The 21,561-nt window shown below is 38.1% G+C and overlaps 1 protein-coding gene across 1 annotated transcript in view; it reads right to left on the minus strand.

Moving 5' to 3' along the window:
- Nucleotides 1–1,289: 1,289 nt before the first annotated feature.
- The window catches only part of LOC139688088 (A-type potassium channel modulatory protein KCNIP1-like), a 189,083-nt gene continuing 168,811 nt past the window's right edge, over nucleotides 1,290–21,561 (minus strand). Inside the window, exons 3-7 of the mRNA XM_071585512.1 lie at nucleotides 5,754–5,954; nucleotides 3,971–4,109; nucleotides 3,462–3,639; nucleotides 2,541–2,603; nucleotides 1,290–2,366 (exon numbers count right to left, since the gene is read on the minus strand). Of these exons, the coding sequence (XP_071441613.1) occupies nucleotides 2,319–2,366; nucleotides 2,541–2,603; nucleotides 3,462–3,639; nucleotides 3,971–4,109; nucleotides 5,754–5,954 (629 nt within the window). The 3' untranslated portion in view covers nucleotides 1,290–2,318. The remainder of the gene's footprint in view (nucleotides 2,367–2,540; nucleotides 2,604–3,461; nucleotides 3,640–3,970; nucleotides 4,110–5,753; nucleotides 5,955–21,561) is intronic.

Here is a 21,561-nt window from a genome sequence, read left to right on the forward strand (position 1 = left end):
ATTATACACCTGTTATTATGGGGCATAGATTCTCCCAGCATATCCAGAGAGAATCGTTTAACTTAAACTGCGAAGGAAGGTACAATATCAAGTAAAATAATTCCAAAAATCATACATGAAAGTTTGTAATTAACATTTTAATATGAAAGTCTTTTCAATACACAAGATAAAAGTTTATTGAATCGATAACATTTTATTTTTACAAGAGAATATAATCAACAACTAAACATTCCTACACCGTAGGCATGGTTTACATTCGCTCAACTGCAACATTCTCAATAATACCTTCGCTTTGAAAACGGCAACATTTCTGTGCTGGATATGTTCACACTGCTTAGAACCCCACAGAAGCGAGGGATTCCTTTTATCACTGCCGCCACTTTTACACTTACGCGGATCTTAATGTGGCCAATCCAGCTCCTGTAAAACAAAAGGATTAATCGACAATAATAACGGAAGGTTCAAAATTATAATCCTATCGAGGAGTCGGGGAGTAATACAGTATACCGCGTGACTTACCATGTTTTTGAGAACGAAAAGATCTCACTTCCTCCCTTGTGAAAGACGGACGGGCAATAAATGCCTTTCCTTTGCCATAAATCCATGGCCTCGGCAGGTCCACGGATGGATATTGCTTGGCTACCAAACCCTAAAAGAATAGCGAGTGAAAAGTAGAGGGCAATGAGATAGGAGAATGATGGGTTCCCGTTGGATGAGCTCGAGACCGTTAGATCTTCTTTGCAGATGATCCGATCTGCGCTCTATTTTTAGTTATTTTGATTAATTTTATTGTTAGTTTTATATTTTGTAATTTACTATTAATGATACTATTTAAATGGAATTATTCATTAAAAGTTTTTAAGATCTTTGCTTAAAACTTCTGGGACATGGGCTCTCAACCTGTTCCGCGGACCGTTATGGCGTGAGGATTTATCATAGGACTCGTAAAATATTTTTTTTTAACTCTCAGCTCATCTGTACTCTTCCGCTTAGTGATTAATGCAAAGGAAGCAGATATGCATTAGTGTGGAATTGTGTTGATTTCACATTTCTGATATGTTAATGGGATTGATTTATCAGGGTAGAGCAAAAGTAAGGGTAGTACCTAACGGCTTGATTAGGTCGAGATGAGATTTAATGTGAGAGTTTGGCCAGTAAATTGCCGCATTAATTTTTTTTTGCCACAAGCAGAAGGTGTGGGAGGGGGATTGTAAATCTGCCATTTTATTTTAAGCCGCTATCAAGCAATAAAACTTTTTTTTAAGTTCCTACACATATATTTAGGAAGATATTATGGAAATTTGAAAACTTTTTTATAAACATCTATATGAGTCCTTTGATGAGCTTTCTAAATTTTATGAAATTTTATAATTTTTTTTTGTTTTTTGAGTTAAATTCATTTTTTTTCTCTCGAAAAAACTTTTGAAATGCACCGGTGATGGCGGGACGAACATTTGGACGTTTTCTTTCCAACGCAGTGGTCGAAAATTGTTCCGATAAAAAAAAACTTCTCTCCCATCGGTCCCGTGCAAGAAATTTTTGGAAAAAGGTTGAGTGACCCTGGTCCTAGAAGGCGGGAGTTCACGATGAAAACCCAGCGCCAGCATAGCCTATACTTACTACAAGAAAGGGGAGAACACTAATGGAAGATGTGGAAATGACTTGGTAGTAGTAGTAATGGCTGGAAACGAGGACGGGCTTTGGGAGATAAGGAGTTGAGTTAGTGACAAAACTGATTTGAGCTGGGATTGATTGTTTGGATTTGAAGGGGGATGGGGTAGGGCGAGGAATGATAATTGTAGTGGCGGACAGAAGGCAAAGGGGGAGTGAAATGGGGGAAAGTAGGAGGAAGAGGGGTGATTGGTGGAGAGGGTTCCTCTCAGTCCACCTCTGGGGACGAAGACTCCTCCATGACTGACTGAGTCGGATAAATGTATTCGTGGCCTGCCTCTTCGAAGTTTAACACCTTCGAACGTTCTCTCACATCTTCTTCTCACCTTGGATCTCGGGCCTTCTTTACGGTCGCCTATGACACCCCCACCTCGGGGTACAATCAAGAACCTCTTTGGTCCATCTACGTTCAGTTCATAGTTTGTTCTTCCCTATGCCTTCCGGATGACTCTTCCGTAGAGCACCTCCCCGTGCTTGAAGGGTCTTGCCATGTTCTTTCCTCGGAGTCCCTGGGATTCCTCGAACCGTTATTATTTCTTTGGCTAATTTAAAGTTATTAATGATGTCTTTCGCTTTAATATTTTTTCAGTCAATAGAACACAAAACTTCCGAAGAAGGCATTCAAAACAATGATAACTATTCATAAATCACCATAGGTCATCAAATACCTCAAAGGAGCTTCTTATGTTTTCATTCTAGAAGAAAGAAGAGATCTTTTGTTAAGTTCAACCGGAGAATCTTCCCTCCATTTTTTTCTACATGATGAAATCACTGAGGCATTAAAATCAATTTTTATGAATCAAAATATTCGAATCACATTAATTTTCAACGATAAACTTTCGAAGCGTGCAAAAATGTGATTGACTCACCGTTGAACAATAATCAATAAACTCTTCCACAGTGATGACGCCATCGTGGTTAAGATCCAGTTTCTGCAATGAAATTACGAAAGATTATATGATAAAATTGTAATATAGAGTCAATTTACATCCTTAGTTCTTAAAAATATAGAGTAAATATTTTTCACTCAGTTGTTTGAAATGTTTGCAGGTGAAGTCTTCTGTATTAATGGAAAAATTCAATCAATAGAATTGAAAAGAATGCAAATAATGTGGGTACGAGGTCTGAAGAGCTCGTGTAATGAATTTATCAGCGGAAATCAAATTAACGATGGTAAAAATGTAGGATAGCTGGTAAAAATATTAAATGGTAAAATCTTCTCCCTTCAAAGAAACTGAGGAGTATAATTATTCATACGTATATAATTATAGTATCGCTCTTCATTCTAGTTAAACGAACATTTAGGCGAGTTAAGTGTTAATTTATGAAGAATTGTCGCCTCTTTTCCCGTAAAAATAAAACACTATATCTTTTGACATAAGTTATGAATTATCAAAGTATAGATTATGGCTTGTTTATGTATTTTTGATCATAAAATAATAACTTTGTCCCTAATTCTCGGAATTAATCCAAGGGGAAGTAACCAACAGAGTCATGATGGGTACAAAATACATTACTAATGTCAAATCATAATTGAAGTTAGTTTAGCTATGTCTCTTTCAATTTCCATCCGCTTCTATAATTTAAAATGACTGCTTTGTCGGCGTTCCCGTCAACGTTTAACCAGCCACCTTACGTAAAAATCAAATTGCAACGATATTGAATCAAATAACAAAGGCGGGTGCAAAGAAATAAAGTTTCTATTATTACGACGTAGATTTTTACAATGAGGGAGACCGTGATGTGAGATTGTTGGATCTTGGGCGAACACAAGAATGCACTCAACACACCTTGAACATACGGTCCACGTGATCACTTGGCGTTTCCGGTGGAAGCAAGTCACCATCCACAGCACCACCTACCCTATGAGCAGTACGGTGATTGTCACCCATTAAGTCATAAATGGCCGTGACAACTTCTGTAAGTTCCTCTTTGGTTACGTAGCCATCGTCATTGACATCGTAAAGGCTGTTGATAAATAAAATAGCAATGTCAAATTTTATCTAAACTCAAATGCGCTACATTTGTGGGTAGACGTAATTTCTTTATCTTTAAATTACTTTTATTTTGCTTAACTTTTCCAATAATGTTATTATTTTAATAAATGAAATTATTATCATACGTGCAAATTTTGTTGTTTAGAATAAAACTATGAATAATATATTAATATTATATGAAAATAAATTGTATTGGAAATCAAACAAATAGAATTAACTCGAGAGTGAATTTCGCAAGAAAAAATAATTAGCAAAATGATATTGATTATTTGGTTCATATGCATTTAAAATTCGTTCATTACCTGAATGCCCATCGGATTCTCTCCTGTAAAGAGCCCTTTAGCAGGATGGATAAACTAAGCATGATGTCACTAAATGTAATTGTGCCAGTCTTATTTTTGTCGAGGGCTTTGAATACAAAATGAGCGTATTGGCTGGAATCTGTAAGAGAAATACCATTTTCACAATGGGAAAAAGTCAAATCATTGCCGTTAATAACAATACTAATTATTTAATAACTAAGATCTATATTTTTCTCGATACTTAAAAATAAATTGTTGCACAATGTTTTTAACTATCCACCTAATATTTCCACAAGATGTTTGAAAGTTAAATCCTGGTCTGTTTAGGGACTGCCTTGAAAATTGCTGTGAAAACAAAATTGTGGATGGATTGTGAAATTGTGAAATTTTATTTTCGTTTATTTAAGTGAGTTCTAAATGATATAGATTCAGTAAGTTATGGACCGGATTAGTATCTCGTATGTTATTTACAGAAAGTTGAAAGAACTAATATCTTTCCCTGAATTTTCATTGCCATTCTGACAGAATCTGGGAGGACAAAATTACACAAGAGTTCAAATATATAATTTAAAAAATATAATTAATTTTAATTTCAGCGGATTTTTATGCCTTATTCTTATGAAACTGTTTCTTACCTCTTGTCATAGAGGAACGTTTATATGAGGGTGGTCTGAAAAGCTTCCGACCTAACAAAGATACAAGACATTTTTTCTGAAATTTTCTGAGTCGAAAACTTTTCAGACCACCCATGTACATGTTTACTTTTTCTGTTACATTTCATTTTCATTTACACTCACGTTTTATTATATCCGTTAAATTTATCGTTAATATCCTTGTAGTTATTAAATTTTCTTCTTGTTAGCCTTTTATCATATAATCCTTTATTTTAAATTCTTTAAGAGTGTTTCTCTACTGTACATCAGTTTCAAATTTGTTACCATATGATTTTCTTTGATTTCCATTGATTTAGAGGTACTTGACACATTCGGAAACAAATGCGAACTAGAGATTAGCGCTGAGTTTGAATGTATATTGCTATCGAGTGAATACTGGTAATATTAAAATATTGTTTTTATAAAGATTAAATTATTACGGAAAGAACTGGGGACGTGAGACTTGTTGAGGTCTTATTAGAGATTTTATGTAAAATTTGGGCAAATTTATCATTGCAATATTTTCTTCGTCACAAGGAGAGCTCGGGGGTGTAACTTGCCTCTTCATTTTTAGCTGATATCAAGCAATAATCTTTTAAGTTATTTCAAACACGTTTAGGAAGATATTAAGAATATTTGAAAATTTTTAAAAACATCTATAATTCTTTTGATGAGCTTTGTAACTTTGGTGAAATTTCAATTAAAAATATTTCAAAAAATCCTCGATGATGGGACGAAAACTTGAACGTTTTTCCAACGCAGATCACTCCCCTATTGGCTCCGTGCAAGAAATTTCTGGAAAAGGCTTAATATACTTTGGTCCTCGGAGGAGTGAGTTCGCAATGGAGAACCCAGCGGAGCCCATATTTGCTACAGAAAAGGAGAGAACATTAATTGGAGACGTGCAAAGGACTTGGTAGTAGTAATGGCTTAAAGTAGTAGTTGTGATTGTGTTTTTTGCTATCTGGACATCTCTAAAGATCCATGCAGCCCTTGGGATCCCGATAAGGCTTTAGTGTGCCGTCAAGTCTCCCAAGGGCCGAACCACCGGAGTTGACACAAGTTGACACTCAAACCCAGGTCGGGACTAGAATTGTTGATTTTTGGGATTTTGCTGTCACGAAGGTTACCTCCTTGGGGGAAGAATTTGGCGTAGATGGCTTTGAACGTGTCTTCGGAAACCATTCCAGTTGGACACTCCTGTTTGAAGGCGCGATACACGAATTGTATCTCTTTCCTGGAGAATCGCGTCGCTCTCCTTATTGCATCAAGTCTTTCCGGACGACATCGAGCTGGTTGCAACATGTCCAGTTCCTCAGGATCCAGTTCGGCTGCGAAAGGAATGAAAATTATATTAGCGACACATCAGTTTAATTTATAATCAATATTTACGTGACCCAACGAGGAAAATGAGCCATGTCACATTTTAAGAACGGATCCCTGCATATTTCTCCTAATTCTTATGACACATTTAACTCATGTGGAATCCACAGTCTGCATGAATTGCTGCCGTTTTTTCCTCCATGAGCGATGATATTGTAAGGGCTAGTTGAGATTATGAAATAATTTCTCGATAAAAGACTCAAATAATTTTTTGGATACGAGATACGAACCACAAATAGATGTTGGATACAAAATTTAATACAGCTTATGCAAGCAAACAAAAATCCTGCGGGCAGCACATTTGGTCATCCCCAGTTATCATTTCAAGGTTAAATTATATATGTATGAAGAGAACTCTCTTCTTGCTGCATACTTTACCTTTACGAAGTAAGACTTTCTTTAAAGTGCTGGCATTATGCTACGAAATAAAACTACTCATATTAATTTCTTGCCCCCTCACATCTTCTTTAATCTCGGTCACATTTGCATATATATATACTGTTTTGCAAATTATGCTCCCTAGTCTCTTAATTTTCCTTATCTTTGGAGCGTCTTCCACTATACTCACCTTTCTTGGTTGACAGATTCCTCTAAAAACCATCAAAACTACCCTTATATATTTCTTTGGTTTATTATTTATCTATCTCTTCTTTATTATTCTTCTCTATTATTTATCTTTATCTATTATTTATTTATCTTATATTTCGGTCACATTTGCATATATATATACTGTTTTGCAAATTATGCTCCCTAGTCTCTTAATTTTCCTTATCTTTGGAGCGTCTTCCACTATACTCACCTTTCTTGGTTGACAGATTCCTCTAAAAACCATCAAAACTACCCTTATATATTTCTTTGTTGATTCAACATTTACAAGATGTCGTACATCCTCCCGACATGAGCAAACCAGTTGAGCATCTTTCATACTTGTCTCACTTTCGATGATAAGGCACTCTATGTTATATATTTAAGACGCTCCTTCCAAAATTATCTTACCCCATCCAAAACAATTTCGCCACTCTTTTACATTATCACGTTCATTCCTCTACACTCCCCTTGTTTTCTCTTCCTTACCACTATTTTTCCATGCCCGCTTCTCGTGAATTCAGCGGTCATTCCTTGCAAACTCTCTCTGGCATCACTCACTCGGCTGTTTTCCAAGATCAGACAATTTCCATTGCCTTTCTAGTTTAGTTTATACTCAGTCATTCTTTCATGTTGATATCTTAAATTTTTCCCTTGTAAATTTTTTAATATGAGCAGGAGGTTCTCTCCCGCCCCAAAGCCACGGTAATCAAGATTGGAGTCTACAGTCAAATCGGAAGAAAATGGGTCGTATTGCACATACTGGAAAATACCCTGTTATATCTCTACGCTTGCAAGGGTGTAAAACTCGTTAGTGGAGGAGAAAAAAATAATATATTAATTGCTTACGTTAATCACATTAATTAATCAATGTGATTGAAATGATTAGTGACAAACATACACATAAAAAACACTTAGTCATACGAGTATATAAGATGAACGTTTAGAAGCAGTTTTCTATAGCCAAGCAAATTTAGACAACCTTAGAGATTAGGCATGATAGCATACGAGAATGAGTGAAAATACATTATTTCGGTGCTGCATTGAAGGAACTCGAACTTATCAAACTAATTGTGGGAGAGCATTTGGCCGAAAGCGATAATGATTTTGCGCTGGCTAGACTACACCTTGAGTGCGCCTCGAGAATTTGGGACTTCACGCAGAGAAAAGCTGCCAGTTTCGTTATATTTGCGGCCGAACGTCCTTATGAAAGATCTCTAAATGAAAAAAAATGGTCCATTGCCAGGATATGGAGTGTCAAACATGGACAAATGGAATATCATGGCGAGGAACCCTTCGATTAAAAAAAAATTTCACCCTTGTAATATACCAACGCTTCCAAAATTAATACAATGAAAAACGTTGTGTGGACGCGCCAAGTGTGAAATATGATGATAATGTGAATCTCTCTCAATTGTTACCCGTAACTGTACCCTCCCTGAAAATCTGCCGTTTTGGGAAACTTTCACGAGCTAACATAAAAGATCGTAATGTCACATCTCGCTACCATGTCTCTGCTCGAAATGAGATCGTATCTCTGCAACGTGACCATCGTAGGCACCCAAAAGGAAGACATTAGTTATTTTAAACTTACTCCAGGGGAATGCTGGGTGCGAGAGGGAAAGCGAGGATACATACCCTGGGGCCTTTCGATGCGATTCAGCCCGGCAAGCCCATAGGGTGTCTAGGGATTCCCTCTCCTGCCTCTCTTACCCCACCTCTCCTTCGCCCCGTTCCACGGGCCGGAGGGCCCTCCTCCGCCATCCCTCAACTCAATCCTCGCTGCGGGAGTTTTCTTTATAATGCCACAGCAACAATATCATTCTCCTTATCGCGCGCATTGTGCCTCTGACGTAATCCTTTCTCGGGGAAGCAAGAGAGGGGGGAGCGTGGAACGGGACGGGTGGGTGCGTTGAGGTTGAGAGGAGAGGAAAAAAATAAAGAGGTCAACCGTTTCACGCGGGTGCAGGGAGTTGAGGAGAGGAGAGAGTTGAGAGGGGAGAGAGGGATGTATGACGTTCCAGGGAAATGGAGAAGATTGACTTGACGCCGTGTTCGGCTTCGTTTTTCCCTTTCCAGAGTGTGCCGTACGTAGAAGTAGGAATGCGGATATATTAATGCAGTGGAGAACGACACCACGGTTCTATTTTATGCAGTCACACGAATATGTATCGGTGGACATAAAATTGAAAGGCACCATGGCCAATAAGTTTTCCGTTTTGAACGGGAATTTCACTTGGATCCATTGTGCGGTCCCTATATTGTCATTCATACCGTGAAGATTTTTTTTACGTGTGGATTTATTCCCGGTTGGCCAAATTATTTTATTCTTGGAGAATATCCTCTCATATTTTCGTGAAGAGTTAGCATAGACAAAAATTTGGCGGCCTTTACGTAGATGTCACTTTTCGGCGGAAGGGTTGTTTACTGTCTAAAAACTTGGACGACGCGGAGGAGAAAGTCTCCCTCGCGTATGCCCGCCAGGGTGCCTTTAAAACTTTAAAATTCTCTTTCTCCTCTATTGGTTAGCTGAACTTTTACGTATTTCAAAGCAATACACACTATAAATAGCAAATACAAATGAATGTATAACAACTAAGAAGAATTCCTACGCATCAGTATAAAATACACCAGGAAATATAAAATACCGTGAAACATTACTATAATTTACCAAACCTCTTTTCCTTGAAGCGTAATGTAGAATAAAGCTTTTCAAACAAGCCAAATTACAACAGCTATGATTATTATTTTTTTGTTTGTGGAATAGTTACTAGTTAATAGTTTTTAGCTTGTAGTTTATAGTTATGGTTAGAGTGTATGTTTTACCTCTTATAGTTATTTCAAACAAATAATGATAAAAGGTTTCTCCATAAAGATTTGTTTACGGGAAAACAAAGGAGGAACAAAGCTATGAATAAGTAGTATTTCATACAAACGATATTACATTCACAATTAGTCAACAAGGTAACAAAAACTTTCATTAATCAATGTGATGCTATCTTCATATTTTGGAATCGATTACATATTTGTCCCTGATTTTTAAATCCCTAGCGTAGTCAAAATATAACAATCAACGGAGAGAATATAACTAGTAGAGATAAAAGCAGAACCGACGAACTTGGTCATTGTTCTGGTATACATGCCACCGAGCAACCATAAGGAGGAAGAGATCGATAGGATATACGATCAGTTAGAGGACATAATCGCGTGTGTTCCTGCAGGGAAACATTTGATAGTGATGAGGGATTGGAATGCGACGGAAGGCAAAGGAAGAGATAGTGATAGGGTGGGGGACGACGGTTTTGGTACGAGGAGTGACCACGGGGAGAGCGCAGTTCAGTTCTGCAGGAGACAGGGGTTAGTCATCATCAACCCTTTGTTTAGACACCATTAAAGGCGTATGTATACATGGAAAATGCCATGTGACTCAGAAAGGTATCAGTTAGATTATATTCTGGTTAGGCACAGCTTCAGGAACAGTGTAATCAATTCGCATAGCTTCCCGAGAGCGGATTCAGACTCTGACCACAGTTTAGTTGTTTTGAAGTGTAGCGTCCGTTTCAAAAAGATAAGTCAGGGGCGGCGGCTTAGGAAATGGAATCTAGAAGCATTGAACGGTTTGAAAAGGAAGGAGTACCAGCGGGCTGTAGAGAAAATCATGGAGGACGGTAAAGAGCTGAGTACTATGGAATAAAAAATGGGAATGTATCAAAAAAGGGATATCGAAAGCCCCAAAAGACACTATTGGAACCGTAAACGCTAAAAGGACTAGGAAATCATGGATCACGGATGAGATGATTACAAACATGGATGAGCGGAGAAAATGGAAGAATGTAAATACAGAGTCAGGCAAAATGAAGTACAAAGAATTAAACAATAAATTGAGGCGGGCAACAAAGAAAGCAAAAGAAGCATGGTGGAAGACGCAGTGCGAGGACATGGAAAGTCTGCAGAGGAAGGGTGAAATCGGTGCGCTGTACAGCAAAGTTAAATGGTTATCGGGAAGTAAGAAAGTGAGATCTATGCTAACAGTTAGAGATAAGGCAGGTAAGGTAATAGTTGACACAGGAAAGATCCAAGAGAGATGGAAGGAGTATATAGAAGAGCTGTGCGGTAAAGATCTTCGACCAACAAAGTTAGACATTGAAAAAGAATATGACGTAGAGGACGACACCTTAGGTCCAGGCATACTCGACGATGAGATAGAAAGGGCATTAAGGAAGGTGAAATCAAATAAGGCCGTGGCGGTAGACAACATTCCTGCGAAACTACTAAAAGGTTTAGGAGAATTTGGGAGGAAGAGTCTAAATGGTGCTCATTCGCAGTATCTATGAAGAAGAAATCTAACCAGAAGACTTTGTCGGATCAGTGCTAGTTCCTATTCCGAAAATGGTAAAGGCTACATCATGGGAGGACTACAGAACAAGAAGTTTGATTTCCCACGCAGCTAAAGTTGTTCTCAGGATCATCAACAAAAGGATACAGAGTAGGCTAAATGATTACTTAGGGGATAATCAGTTTGGGTTTAGGATGGGGAGAGGCACGCGTGATGCCATTGCAGTAATGAGATTATTAATCGAGAGGAATATAGAATACAATCTGGACGTATTTGCCTGTTTCGTAGATTTCGAAAAAGCGTTTGATAGGGTGAATTGGGAAAAATTAATGAGTATATTGCATAAAATAGCAATAGATTAGAGGGACAGCTGGCTAATCCGCAACTTGTACATGTCTCAGACTGCTCAGGTGCGAGTGGGGAACGGGGAGTCCGGATTGGCAGTGTTAGGAAGAGGTGTAAGGCAGGGTTGCCCATTATAACCGTTGTTGTTCAACCTTTATGCAAAGAAAATGATTAAAGAGGCATGGGAAGATCTGGAGGTAGGAATGAAAGTGGGCGGGGAACTCGTAAAATCAGTTGGGTTTGCTGATGACCAAGCTTTAGTTTATCAGTCAGCCAAGGGGTTGCAAGCATTGCTGATTGAGTTGGAAATTTAGTGCAACGGATATGGGATGAGAATCAATATTAATAAAACAAAGGTTATGCGATTTTCTAGAAAGAATAAGGCTAAGCTTAACATTAAAATAGGAGGGCAAAAACTCGAGCAGGTAGAACAGTTTACGTATCTCGGTAGTGTTTTGGACCAACATGGTCAAAGTAGTAGGGACGTAAGGAGAAGAATTGCGCTAGCAAAGAGGCTTTCACAAGGAGGAGGGAGTTGATGACAGGGACGTTGAGTAAGGATGTTAAGGAAAGACGCGTAAAAACTTTGATATGGTGCGTAGCTATGTGCGGCGCGGTAACGTGGTCATTGAGGCAGGAGGATAGACGTAGATTGGAGGCTTTTGAAATGTGGGTGGGGGAAGAATGGAGAAGGTGAAATGGACCGAGAAGAAAATAAATGAGGAAGTACTCGGTATGGTGGGCGAAGAGAGGGGTTTACTGAGAGAAATCCTATGGAGGCAGGAAAAATGGATGAAGGGCGTATTGCTAGGCAGTGGGATGTTGAAGACAGTAAGAGAGGGGAAAATGATAGGCAAGCGAGGATAGGGTAGGGACAGGATAGGGATGTTGGACGGGATGAAGGGTTGGAGGAAGTATGCAGAGATGAAGAGGGACCTGATGTAGAGTAGGTTGCTGAATTGTGTATTTTATTACGATTCACAAATTATTTACTTATTGGGTAGTTGTGCCAATCTAAAAACCTACCTTTACCCTTAGATTACCTTATAATAATACTCGTTATAACGTCTAAATGATGTATTTGCAAAGTGTCATTAGAAGTCTTTAAATTGGACAAGACCGGGCACAAGCAACACAAACAATGAACGAATGGCAGGTTTCCGCGCTAATCGTCGGGGAAGTAGCTTCGTATAGGTTTGCACGTTAATTATTTTGGCTCTCTACGTTTCTCCCGCGTCTCAGGGGGCCTTCTCGGGGTAAAAAATATTGCTGCTGTATTTTCCGTCGCAATGTTCCCTCCCGCCTTTCTCTTTTATGGCAGCATCAATAAAGAAACGATTAACGGGCAGTTGATCAGCGGACACTCCAAACGATCTAAAAAGAGAATGGGCTGAAGAGGCGTGTGTATGAGAGTTAGAATAGGCGGCAGGATTAATGTTGTCCATGAAGATGCCTGCTAGAAAACAAGAAAGAAGTAGGAACTGCGCAAAATGGTCCACACGTCGCAAAGCTGGAGAGTTTTCTCGATGTTAAAGCACCAAAAATACCTCTCCCATCTGCGGTGGTATTGTATTTTGATATATTAATACGGTGCGCCCCGCTGAAATTTGATTTTATCTTATAGCCGTTTTTAATGTCAGTGCCACGTGAGTAAAAAATATTGAAAATATAATGTTCACTCATATTGCAAGCTTCCAAACTGGGGGTTATATGTTTTAATCCACTGCATATTTTGTGGACTACGTGTGAATGGTAGCAATTGTCGCGTAGATTGGAATATAACGATGCCCTTTCAATGTTTCAAAATATTTATTTATAAGTTTTATTCGAAAAGGTGCCAAATCTGATATAAAAATAAGTTTTTGGCGTAAAAAAATGTGTAGTGCTAATAAAGAGCTTGCATGAATTGAATTGTCAAAGTTGTCTAGTAGAATGTGCGGTATTATTTGGGTAGAGTTCCTCATAGTTTCAATTTCAGAGCAAAATTAATTCGTTTTTGGTTTCAGGAAAATTGAAATGAAAAATATAGATTCAGTAATTATTCTAATCAAGATTCAAATCAATATATTTTTTCTACTTACACAGCCATCATCAAAATTAATTTTAAGGATGGAGAGTGTAAAAAAATCCTCGAATGATAACTATTTATATTTGTAAGTAAAGGGTGCTCGCGTCAGAGGTAGACAACCGCGGTCCGCTTCTTAATCAGCTTCAGCGTAATGCACTTTGCCTTGATGCATATTGATTAAGTTTTTCGAATGTTGTAGCAATGTGAAAATACTGACTGTAAGGAAAATTCATTTTTTCAATTAAGCTTGCCAGAGTATTGCTCTCAATCACAATAATAATCATATTAATCGTTCTCCTACGACCTTAAAAAATAAGTCATAAAACGCTGTTTATTAAGTAAGAATGTATCGCCGACAGTAAAACGTAGTATTTATCCAAAAAGGTACTTTCTCGTATAAATAATAAAAATTTTAAGCCGATCATGAGAAGAAAAAGCTCCAGTTTGCTGTCTTTTCAATCGTCACGCTTAGATCTCGGACTGTTGGAGCGTCTATTGGAGCGGCTATTAATTTTTAGGTAATGTTTCAATTGAATACTCTATGAGAAATTAGAAAGCACTTTGGAGCTAGAAATATGTCTTATCTTAATTATACTGACTGATATTAGACACGTTTTGAACAGTTGGGGAATTTGGAGCAGACCAACTGTTTTTATTCTTTGTCTTTCCGCCGAGAAAGTATTGTGTTCTGTATTTTTTACAAAGGGGCTTTCTGGCGATTTAAAAACAACTCAACGGAAACATTACGCAGGGAATGAACACATGGCGAAGTCGCGGTTACGCAATTTCTTGCTAACTTTTGCTGAAATTTTCTTCCGTGCCGGCCTCCGGCGCGTTAGCCATGGGCTGTGGACCCTCGCGTTGGAGTAGGTGAGGGGTGGGGAGGTTTGTACATGGATAGAAGAAGGGGGGGAGTGTGGAGAGCAGATTAATCATTGGAAGGGTTGCGTGTGTTGGAGGGAGAGATAGAGGGAAAAGGTGGGAAAATGTGTGGGAAGGAAGGATGCATTAGTATGGGGGAGTGGAAGGGGTGTAAAAGGGCACGTCAGGGTAGAAGGTAAGCGGGATGTGATGGAGGGAGAGCGGATGGGATGGAATCACTTGAAGTGACGTACGATGGGTTGAAGGTAGCGGGGGAGGCTGGTGGATCCACGTCAGACGAAAGTCTTGAGGGCAATTCCTTATGAAAGTCCGTCGGATCCTCTTTTTCGAGTAGAGGGCGGAAAGGAATAAGGTCGATTTATTGAAGAAAATATTACTGTGAAATTTAATATCTGACGTAAAAGTTTGAAATACCTTATTTTTTATTTATTTAGCGCAATCCTATCAAAATATGTACCTTCCCAAATTCATACTGAGCGTTTGTCGTATGACTGCCAGGTGAAAAATGGTTGAAATGGACTTAAAATAAAAGCTAAAGTTTAAAATAAGACAATGAGAGAGGGAAAATGTGTTTTTGCAAGATTTTATTCATGCAATTGTTTATAATTTTGACTGCTGCTCTTCATTGTCATCTGATACATGAGGTTTGATATCATTAAACGCTCTGTACGTAGCATTTGAACGGGTACATACATTGCTGTAATTTTAATAAAAAATGCACTATACTTAAAATCACTTTCCCGATCATTTCGAATAAATACTCAAAATGATTACCGATTTGTAAAATAGTTGCGTTGAACAATAAAAGCAATTTAATTAAAAGCATGCAATATAAACTTTACTCTTGTATCAATTGGGCTGTGCTGCGCGAGTGGAAAATTTCATCCAACTCCAGTATAGGAGGGATCAAGGATGAGATAGCATTTCATTCCTACTTCACAACAGACTGTTCACTGAAAAAGAGAAAGTACTTCTGTAATGGAATGAAAGACGGATTTCTCACTGTAGAATTTCAAAGTCCCGCTTTGCGTGACTCCGAAATTAAAAGATAGTGGAAACCTAAGCTCACAAGGAGATTTCGAAAATGGAGTCTCATTGCCTTGATTACTCCGAGGTGCATGGAAAGTTTTTTTTTCACTCCCGCATAGAGTCTTTTCGCCACGATTTCTTCGCAGCGGTTGCATTAGTTTTCTCTGAAGTGTTCCGCCAATAAATTGACCCGGCGAAAGTGAACGCAGCAAAGACGGAAACGAGAAAGTTGGTAGAACTGGTGGAGGTTGACTAGACGGACATGGGCGGTGTGGGAGACCCAGGTGGAGAAAAACTGGCTCTCTCCTTTTTTTTGGGAATTCGATAATTTTTGAATTTTTGTCCTCGGAAAAGGATTTTTTTTCACGGTGGTGATTCAAGTGAGAGCGTGAATTGCTCAGTGCTACTTAAATTTTATTTTATTTCTTGAATGAGAACGGAGAAATAATGCAAGGAAGGAATAATTGAAGCTAGGCAATGGAAAACTTTGTCTAACTCGTTGTGTCTCAACGGAGAAGGGTTTTATACCCTCGTTCTTTTAATGGAAATCGATGATTCTTGCGGCCGAATAAGTGGAGAAACCAAGGCAGCTTGGTGTCGGATTAGAGGGGAGGGGATGGGTGGATTTCGGGGAAGTCAGAGTGGTCTGCACGGGAGGAAGAGGGATATTGAAAAGTGATGGAGGAAGTCAGGGATGGAAGTCAGGTGAGATGGGCGAAGGGGAATGAATGATTAATTGCTTGAAATGACGTAAGAGAGATCATTCCCACGGGATCAACGGAAAACTTTTTACTTTCTCCGAATGTAGGAGCTTAAGTTGTGGGGGAATGAATGGCATTCAAATTCCCCCACCACGAAAATAAAAAGATTTAAAGAATTTGAACAAAAATGTCGGACCTTAATAGGTACTCAACATTTTTTTCTCGTTCTCATAAGTTTGAAAATTAATGTGATGAACTCCCCTCCACGATGATGTTGTTAGCCCAAGTTACCCACCAAATTAAAACTGTTCCGAGTGAAAAATGGCATGTGAGTGCTGTCTTTTTTGTCTTTCTCCAAGATTTAATCTTACGATGTGATGTCAATGGTTGCACGGACAACTTTTCGAATCTAGCTTAAAAAATGAAGGACGGGTGAGTGCTAGTGAAAATTGAACTTCCGATACAAAGCATTTTGAATTAAATAATTTTTCGTCCCATCAATTTATATTTTTGTTTCAAAGTTTTAATAGCGTTTAATAACTAATATGAAGTAAATGATACAACTTCAAACAATCCTAAAACCGTGCAAAAAGATTTTTACGTATTTGAAAGAAGCGAAGTTAAAAAAATATACATGCATTCAAATACTCAATAATTACTTTAGTATGCAAACCGTAATTTGTTTATTGAATGCTATTACATAGACATAATTTAAAAAGGTTAATAAATTAGTCTTTAGAGGTCGTTTTATAGAATATAACTCTTAAGGTTAACTTCCTCAATTACTGGTAGACTAAAAATTAAATGCTTCATACTTAAATAACTTTTCAATTCAGAAACCCACGTTCTTCTGTCAACTTCTGATCAAAATTAAACAAGAGACATAGTTTATTAAAGTGAATAATTCCTTAACGTGGGAATTTCCATGGCCTGAATATATTAATGTCGAGGCAGATGAGGGATAACATTGAATTTCACTAATAACCATCAACGTGAAAATCTCCTTAAGTTGTAAACCGGTACACTATCTCTATCACATATATTCGAAAAGAACGATAATAATTTACGGGGAAAATTAAGTTATATGTTATCATTGTGACTTATCGCTTGTTTGCATATGAAAACTGTAAGAATACATATAAATCAGATAAGGTAAGATTAGTAGTCTATAAAGTTAACCTTTATATGGTGTTGAGTTCTGTTATTTTATCTACAGTAGTATATTTATTTGGTTAGTTTCATGTCATATAAAGAATATTATATATTCGGGAAGATTTTATCCTCATCACTAGCATTTCAGTTCGAAGATTGGTTACATGCAACTCGCCATTCTACCTGTCTTAACGCTGACTCCTATAACTTCCTCATAGGGTTTATCTCTAACCTTTCTTTTTGCTTGGTAGTTCTTTCTCATTACTTGGCTCCCTTTATTCCCAATCTACGTCTATATTTATTGAGCATTTTACCCCCAGAATTTCTTGTGGGCCCTCGAGCCAAATTTTGCATACTTGAAAGTAATTGCTCACTTGCGCATAGAGTAATTAATTTAATATTATCAGAAAGTCTCCCGGAGGAATGCATTTACTTAAGCCATTCCTTTCAGTTGCTTATAATGTCTCAGAATATTGGTACCTAGATGGTAAAGGAGCGAAATATGTAAGTAGTTGTGAGGAAACATTACTCTACTTTCTGTAAGTTTCCCATAACTTTCGCTAATTTTAATGGCCAGGAAGATATTAAAAAATACCATTTTTTTGAAATGGCTTTGCAAAAAAATAATCTTTTTTCGCACAATTCCAAAAATTTAGTCATATTTTGACCTTAAAACTTTGACGGTTGACAGTCAACTGACATTAGTCCCTCCTCGACAGATGCCTAGCCTCAGCGCTGTTCCTAATGGAATTTTCAGAAGGCGCTTGAATACATTAGGGCAAATGACGGCTCGAATAAGGGTGTCTTTAAGGTTTGCAAAAAAAAGTATTGGATGGAGTCTGAAATCTGACCTTACATTTTAAGAAGCTTTCAGGTGGTCTGGAGAATCCGAAGTGGTAAGAAAATTTGTAAATTTATTTGTAAATGTTGGCGATGAGTATCTTAGCGTTCTATGGAAAGAGAGTAGACAATTCCCCAGATACATTGTAGGATAAGGGATGGATTTGACCATATATTCTGTGTCATAAATTAATAAGTAGTAGTAGTTTTGAGGGGAGGCGACCGACAGCTAAGGTCATTTGCGCCATAGGGGAAGGACAGGAAAGGATGAAGGGTGGAGAGAAACCCGGCGTCGGCATTAGCCTACTCTTTACGAAAGGCGCCAAGGGGTCCGCGGCTTAACGTCCCATCCGACGGACGGCGTACTCACTCAAAGTGCCCTCCACAAAGCACCTCAAGTAGGGATCGAGATACCTCTGAAAAATATTCAACACCGCCGGGATTTGAACCCGCGCCCTCAGGGTGGGAAGCCAGCACGTTAGCCCCCGCACCATCTCGATCCCCATAAATTAATAATCAGGATAGAATTTGAATTATGCAAAGTAACGAAGGTGTCTGATGCTTCAAATGCGTCAGCCTAGCCTAGTACCTAGTGATCGAAAAATGCATGCATAAGCATTGAGCGTCGTATTGAAGATACATGCACAAAATAATTAATATCTAGGAATCAAGATGATAGATGAGTAAAGGAAATATAATCATCGAAGACCTCGCATTGTTCACGAATTTTGAATACAGCGCATGTATCATTGATTAATAGTCTAGAGAAAAGCTGCTCGCGTGGCAAAAAACGGACATGACCTATTTCTGCACCCGATGGGGATTACACGCTTATTGGCCAATTGGCCAAATTTTCATTCTGGAGTATTATATTGTCATAATTGATGAATCACTTAACGAAAAAATACCAGTGAATCTTTGTGCTTTACGTCAGAGACAGAGGAGGATGGGTCCTTTGACATCTACCATAGCTGTGGAATGGAGATTTGAATGGGTTGCTAAGAAGTGTGATGTCATTTGGCTTGAACTTTGTACGATGAAAATGGCTAGAGGATATGCGCCAAGGGAATATAGGGACAGGTAATACGCATCATTTTGTGGGCGATGACTGATGACAAAATGTGATACTAAGGGAAGGAGTTTTGTAATAATTATCGGTGTAGTCCGATGACTCACGATGCACAGATCTGGAAAGGAAACCTATTCAATGGAGACTCATCACTCGGCTCGACTCATTGAGACCATCCATTTCGTGCATTTGACACTCACGGTAATAGTCTTATACTTAATAAACACTCTTGGTAGGTCCGAGACTTTACTGAAATGACAAATATGGAGACAATGAAGGTCTAGCGAATGGACACTAAGAATTGTTTTTCCTCGCTCAATTAGTGCCCATGAAAAAGTAGAAAGAAATACCAACTAATTATAACTTATTATACTTAAACAAATTTTCGACTTTTTATTGAATATTTGCTGCCCTTTTCCTTTGACTAATACCTAGATGTTGATGGAGTACGTTTCAATGGAACTTAGGTAGTCGTGCGAAGGAATGTACATATTTTTCCCATTATTCGCGCATGGTTGAGGGCGGTGGAGGCCCAATGATGTGGTGTTAGAAATTGGCTCGTGGAATATCTTGTTTTTGCATCAATTCCCATCACCATTAATATGATTTTCCGAATCATATACGTGTACCCTTCTTAAATCCCCTCTGGGCAAATGCACATCGCGGGAGGGGCACTTCCCTCGGGAACGGTGATCTCAAGTCTTTCGGCTGAAGGGCGATCCGTAGGGATTAGATCTCTGCGGAGTATTCAGTTCTATTTTGGGTGCGAGATCCCCGCTGAGTTACTGCGTACTTCTTACTAAAATATGGCAACGTGCTTCCGGTTAAACCACGAAGGAATCGCCGCGAGGTTATGATGGCGCCTGTGCAATTTTAGTCGACAATTCGAAATCGTTAGAGTTCGGGTTGACTGAAAGGACCTAAAATAGGTTTTTATAAGATAAGGGGTTAAAGAAATAATTGCAAGAATACACGTTTTATCCTAATCTTCCTCCTCAAGGTCTAGTGACCGTGGAGCAGTGAATCGCATTTATATTACAGAAAAATCGGATGATATATAGGTCTAAAAGACATTTACGTCAATCAAGGCCTTTCAGATTGCAGAAACAATTACAATGTTTATACTATTATGCTTTGTATCTGTGAATCTGTTTGTCACTGAATTTAGTTACTGCCATGCTAATTTTTACATATTTTTCTCAATTTATCGAAGAATAATTTTCTCGTTTTACTCTGTTGTGAGTACTCTATAATGTTTATTTGTTATTCCCTTTGTAGTTTATCGCTAATATCTATCTAAGCTAAATAATCTCAATATATTGAACAATTCTTTTATATTTATTACTCAAATAGTTACGATTACATCAATAAGGTAATTAATCCAAAAGTTCATATGGTATATCGTTGTTACTTCATATTTTTCGCTATGAAGATATATTATATACATATATATATATATATTTATGTGTTTATATATTTTCCAAAAGATTTTTCGAAAAAGCTTGTGTATCTTCTATGTTAGGAAATACAATTCCTATGCCATATTGTATTCAAGTTTGTAATATATTTCTCCCATGTATTTGAAATTGTGTTTCCTCACTTTATGAGGTTGCAGTTTTGCTTACTTGAGATCTACAGGTATTATTTTTACGTCAAAACAAGTAAATTTGCGTTACACGATACAAATCATATTCGGCATTTTTTGTTGCTTTAATTGCTAAAATGGCTCTCGTGTTTTTGCCTTAGTTAGAGGTGATGGTATCTTTCCCAAAAATTAATATTATTAATGTTATTGCAAGTCTACCGGTTAAGGTAGGTTTTGGGCGGACAAAACATAACCCTGACATTCAGGATTTTGTACCAGAAGCCCCTCTTCAATCCCGAATACTTTTTTCCTCCTTTCATTCCGTCCAATATACCACTCCGATACCTAGCCCTCGTTTGCCTAACATTCTCCCCTTTATCACAGCCTCCAACATCTTATTGGCCATCGAAAGGTTCTGCGTCTATCTTACCTACCTCTTTTTGATTAATTCCAATATTCCTCCTTCCTCCCCCACCATGTATACCACTTCCTCGTTTGTTTTCCTTTAAGTCCACCTCACTTTCTCACAAGGTTTTCCTACTTGATCAGATGCCTCAAATTAATTTTATTGTCTGTGAATCTTACCTATGGCACGAAATTTCGAGAAAGCTTTCTTCGTTACCTATTCACTGCAAATACTCAAGCCCAGCAAATTCGGTCTTCCTACTACGGAAATTCGTGCGAAATGTTTTTTTGGGATTGGATCAGTATGACATTCAGTCAAGAGTTATTTGCATGATAAATCATGATCTTTTATTGCTAACAGGGGAAATATCCGATGGAATATTTTTGTCGTTTGGGATGTTACCGTCGATGTTACCTGTCCGTCATGCTCGTTTGCTTTCGCGACGTATCTTCCTTCTGATTTACGGCGGGTCATGGTGGGTCAGCCGCTTTGTTCCCATCGATCAATCGGACATGTCTGCCTAAAACACAAACCTTTGAAACTGACCCACCCTCCCT

Source organism: Hetaerina americana, unplaced genomic scaffold (assembly GCF_022747635.1).
Source record: "Hetaerina americana unplaced genomic scaffold, ioHetAmer1.1.p SCAF_2, whole genome shotgun sequence".
NCBI lineage: Eukaryota > Metazoa > Arthropoda > Insecta > Odonata > Calopterygidae > Hetaerina > Hetaerina americana.